The 4,479-nt window shown below is 54.8% G+C and overlaps 1 protein-coding gene across 1 annotated transcript; it reads right to left on the bottom strand.

The window, feature by feature from the left end:
- Nucleotides 1–875: 875 nt before the first annotated feature.
- Nucleotides 876–1,292, bottom strand: PIRT (phosphoinositide interacting regulator of transient receptor potential channels). Its single transcript, XM_054394007.1, has one exon. The coding sequence runs from the start codon at nt 1,272–1,274 to the stop codon at nt 876–878; it is 399 nt and encodes a 132-aa protein (XP_054249982.1). The 5' UTR covers nt 1,275–1,292.
- Nucleotides 1,293–4,479: the final 3,187 nt, after the last annotated feature.

The raw sequence follows: 4,479 nt of genomic DNA, 5'->3' as shown, positions 1-4,479 counted from the left end.
CCATGGGCAGGGTTTATGGGCAGCTGTGGCAGCCAGCATCAGAGCAAATGGACAGATGGTGCAGAACAGCTTCATCTATGCAGGTCTGGAGGAGGAGGAACTTTCTGCCAGAGGGAGCACAGAGTGCTGCTTGTGATGCTGCTCCTTGATTGACCCTTTGGAGCAGCAAATAAAGCCTGGGAGCTTTCCATGCTGAGCAAGGAGTGAGGTCCAGCTTGCAGCCATGTCTCAGCTCAGATCAGTGACAGGAACATCCTGGCTGTGTGCACCACCCTGGACCTCCTGAGCTTTGGTGTCTCAGCTCAGATCAGTGTCAGGAACATCCTGGCTGTGTGCACCATCCTGGTCCCCCTGAGCTTTGGTGATGTTTCACCTTTTCTGATGAAGCTATCTGGAACAACACTGTCCTGCTTCTCCTCTCCACTAATTCTGGATGAACTATCTCTGGCCTCCTGGTTTCTACATCAGAAGTTCAGGCTGAAGTTAGCAACGTCCACATCAGGCTGTCCTCACATTCTGCAGTCAGTTTGCTCCTCTCTGGTGACGATCTGGCAGAAGTTACTGGGTGAAGCCAGGTTCCTTTGGAGCTTTGCATTTCCCAGTGTATGACTTTGGGTTGCTTCTTGGACAGGAAGGTGATGCAGAGCTTGGACTCATCTTGGTGGGCTCTGCTGCAACGTCCTTCTCATTTTTTTTCTGGGCTGTGAAGTTCATTTGCAGACTGGAGACTGGTAGAGAGCATTTCACCTGCAGGGAAGAGACTTACTGGGGTGAGATCCTTTAAGAGAGGACAAGAACGTGTTTCTTTGTATGGCTAACCAACAGAGGAGGGTAGAGGGGACAGGAGCCTTCCTGGGAAGGTCCTGGGCATGCCTTCAGCGGTTAAAGAAGAAGGACTTGAGGCTCTGCAGAAACTGTGACTTCTGCCTCTGCTTCTGCTTCTTGCGGATGATGGGGATCCAGACCAGGCCACAGACCAGGAGCATCAGTCCCAGGGACAGGAAAGCTGGGCCACACATTTTGTAGACCTTTTTGTTCTTGGTTTGGAGGCAGGACAGGCTGGTGATGACTATGCCAAAGAGGAAGACAGCTGCTCCCACAGACACAACAATGACTGGCTTGTGATAGATCTCCCACTTGCTCCTGGGAGCGTTGGTCCAGACAGACTCGCTCCGGGAGCTGGTGCAGAGCGTGCTGGCAGTGTGACTGGTCAGCAGCTCCTTGGTCTGAGGAGACTTCTCACTCCCATCAGGGCTCCTTGGGGGAACTTCCATGGTGACAGGATCTGAGGAGGAAACCTGAGGTGGATGAAAGAGAAAGAGCAGAGCAGGGCTAGTGACTGACAATGGGTTGGGTGCTTCCCATCTGGTCATTAATCACTGCCAAGTGAAATGAATCAGAGAATCACAGAATGGCTCAGGTGGGAAGGGACCTCAGAGATCATCTACTCCAACCTCCCTACCACGGGCAGGGACACTTCTCAACTAGACCTGGATGCTCAAGGCCTCATCCAACCTGTCCTTCAACACCCCCAGGGAGGGGCATCTGCAGCATCCCTGGGCAGCCTATTCCAGAGTCTCACCACCCTTGTACTGAAGAACTTCTTCCTCAGCTCCAGTCTAACCCTGCTCTCCCTCAGCTTCAAAGCATTCACTCTTGTCCTGTTGCTCTGAAAATGAAGGTGGAGAAGGTTTTGTGGGCCACTGCAGGGACAGAAGAGCATCACCCCTATGAGAGCCAAGCAACACAGGACTAGACAACAGGGTCCTAGAAATAGGCTGGGCTGAGGATGCCTGCAGGCTGCCACTGCTCCCCCATGGACCATGGGACTCCCACAGATCCCATCCAGTTCAGCAGCTTCAAGCTCCCACAGAAATTTGGTGGTGGGATGAGTGGATGATCCATTGGAACCCACCCCTCCAAGCCTTCCAGGGCTCTTGGCTGCTCTCAGGGCAGTAGCAAGGTGTTGCAAGCAGGGCTGCTCCTTCTCCTGGAGGCTGCTCTCAACCCACCCCTGGCACTACATTTGTTGGCCATGGGGGTGCTCTGCAGCAAGAGTGCCAGCCTGGAGCAGCGCAGCACCCCACACTGCCCTTCTGCCAGCCCCACTGAGCAGAGCCACTGAAGATTGCTGCCAGCTCCAGAGCTGTCCCTGTGGGGCTGCCCCATGTTAAGCAGCAGTCAAGCTCAAGCCACATCCACGCTGGCCTGGGCACCAGACCCTGCTGGGGCTCAGATGCATGGGCACTGCCACCAGGGCTCTGTACCTACTCCACTGTCAAGCACAGCTCTTCCTAAGCACAGTGCAAGCTTTGAGCTCAAGTGGGCTTTGATCCAGAGCAGATGATTTAAAACCCTGCTTCAGCCCTGGGATTGCCAACACAGCACCATGAGATGTGCTTGCTCAGCTCAGGCCTGGCTGCTGGCAGGCAGTGATGGCCCTTGGCATAGCTCTCCCATGATGGAGTGAACATCATGGATGATACCAGGCTGGATTTACACCCTGTGTGTGCCATGGAAAGACCAGTGGGCAGCAACGAGGTATAAATGGGCAAGAAGGTCAATGGTGTCCTGGGGTGCATTCACAAGAGTGTGGCCAGCAGGTTGAGGGAGGTTCTCCTCCTCACCTGCCCTAGCAAGGCCACTTCTGGAGTACTGAGTCCACTTCTGGGCTCCCCAGTTCAAGAGGGACTGGGAGATACTGGAGAGAGTCCAGTGGAGGCTGCAGAGATGCTGAGGGGCCTGGAGCAGCTCTGTGAGGATGAAAGGCTGAGAGCCCTGGGGATGGTAAGCCTGCAGAAGAGAAGGCTGGGAGGGGATCTTATTAATGTTTACAAATATCTGAAGGGTGGGGGCAGGAAGCAGGGGCCAGGCTCTTGTCTGTGGTGTCTTGGGATAGGACAAGGGGCAATGGACACTAACTGGAACCCAGGAAGTTCCACCTCAACATGAGGAGAAACTTCTTTGTTCTGAGGGTGCTGGAGCCCTGGAGCAGGCTGCCCAGAGAGTTTGTGGAGTCTCCTTGTCTGGAGACTTTCAAGATCTATCTGGATGTGTTCCTGTGTGCCCTGCCCTGGATGATCTTGCTCTGGCAGGAGGGTTGGACTGGATGATTTGGGAGATCCCTTCCAGCCCCTGGCATTCTGTGATTCTATGAGACAGGCACAAAGCTTGGCAGCCTCAGCTCCTTTCCTGTTGCTGCTCACCAGTGTCAGGACATGGACCAGGTAAGTGCAGCTGCACATATGCTGGCACAGCTCCACAGGCACCATCTAGAGGAAACCTGCCTATATTTGGGTCATACTGGGCCCAGTGCCCACCAAGGCAAGCTGATGACTGGGTGCCAGCCAGCACCTCCTGTTATTCTTTCACCTGCATCCCCTGCCAAACTTCGTGGCTAATTCTGAAAAGAGAGAGCTCAATTTGGTCCTCTCCCCACAGGCACTGCTGCAGGAATACAGATCTGGGGTACCAAGGCACTGGCTCATGATTCAGGTTTGCCAGGTTTGGACCAGCAAGAAAAACTATGAAAGCCAAGAGCAGTGGACACTATTTACATCCCTTCTGTCTTCAGCTGTCACAGAGTCCCAGAATCTCAGCATGGTGAGGTTGGAAGGGACCTCTGGAGATCACCCAGTCTGACACCACTGCTCAAGCAGGGCACCCACAGCAGCTTGCCCAGGGTCACAATGTCCAGCTGGGCTTGGAAGCTCTCCACACAAGGAGACTCCACAACCTCTCTGGGCAGCCTGCTCCAGGCCTCCAGCACCCTCACAACAAACAACTTTCTCCTCCTCTTCAGATGGAACCTCCTGGGTTCCAGTCTGTGCCCATTGCCCCTTGTGCTGTCCCTGGGCACCACTGAGCAGAGTCTGGCCCCAGCCTCTTGCCCCCCACAGCTCCTTCAGCTCTTGCTGAGCATTGCTCAGCTCCCCTCTGGGGCTGCTCTTCTCCAGACTCCCCAGCCCCAGGGCTCTCAGCCTTTGCTCCTCACAGAGCTGCTCCAGGCCCCTCAGCAGCTTTGTAGGCTCTGCTGGACTCTCTCCAGGAGCTCAGCATGCAGCTGACTGGCTGCAAGTTCTGCCTCTGTGATGCAGCTCACCTCACTGCTGCTGTGAGTTGTGGCTCCAGACATCAGGAGGCTCCTGAGACAAAGCATAGACACTGACAGCAATGCTCAGTGTCCTGAGGAGACAGTGAAGCTGGCTCTGCATGGGCCAAAAGCTTCCACCTATAAAGCTGCCCAGGAGTATGCCCAGCTATGCATGAAACCCCTCAGCTGCTGTTTTGCAGTGATGTGCTCAGATCCTGGGGGTCTCCTTGCTTGCCTGCCCTGTGCAGCTTGTCCACCAGCTGCCTTGCTCGTAGCCTTGCTGGGTTGTGAGCTTCCAGCTCAAATCATTTGCAAGGCTCTTCCTGAAATTTCATCCCAGGCAGTGGTGCCACTTCTGGGCTTTCTCCTGGTAGCATCCATTGTGG

Source organism: Indicator indicator, chromosome 29, assembly GCF_027791375.1.
Source record: "Indicator indicator isolate 239-I01 chromosome 29, UM_Iind_1.1, whole genome shotgun sequence".
Classification (NCBI taxonomy): Eukaryota; Metazoa; Chordata; class Aves; order Piciformes; family Indicatoridae; genus Indicator; species Indicator indicator.
This window is presented reverse-complemented; position numbering and strand designations above follow the sequence as displayed.

Bases quoted from the DNA above. Each gene is read 5' to 3' on its own strand.
- PIRT (XM_054394007.1), bottom strand. From the start codon at position 1,274: ATGGAAGTTCCCCCAAGGAGCCCTGATGGGAGTGAGAAGTCTCCTCAG.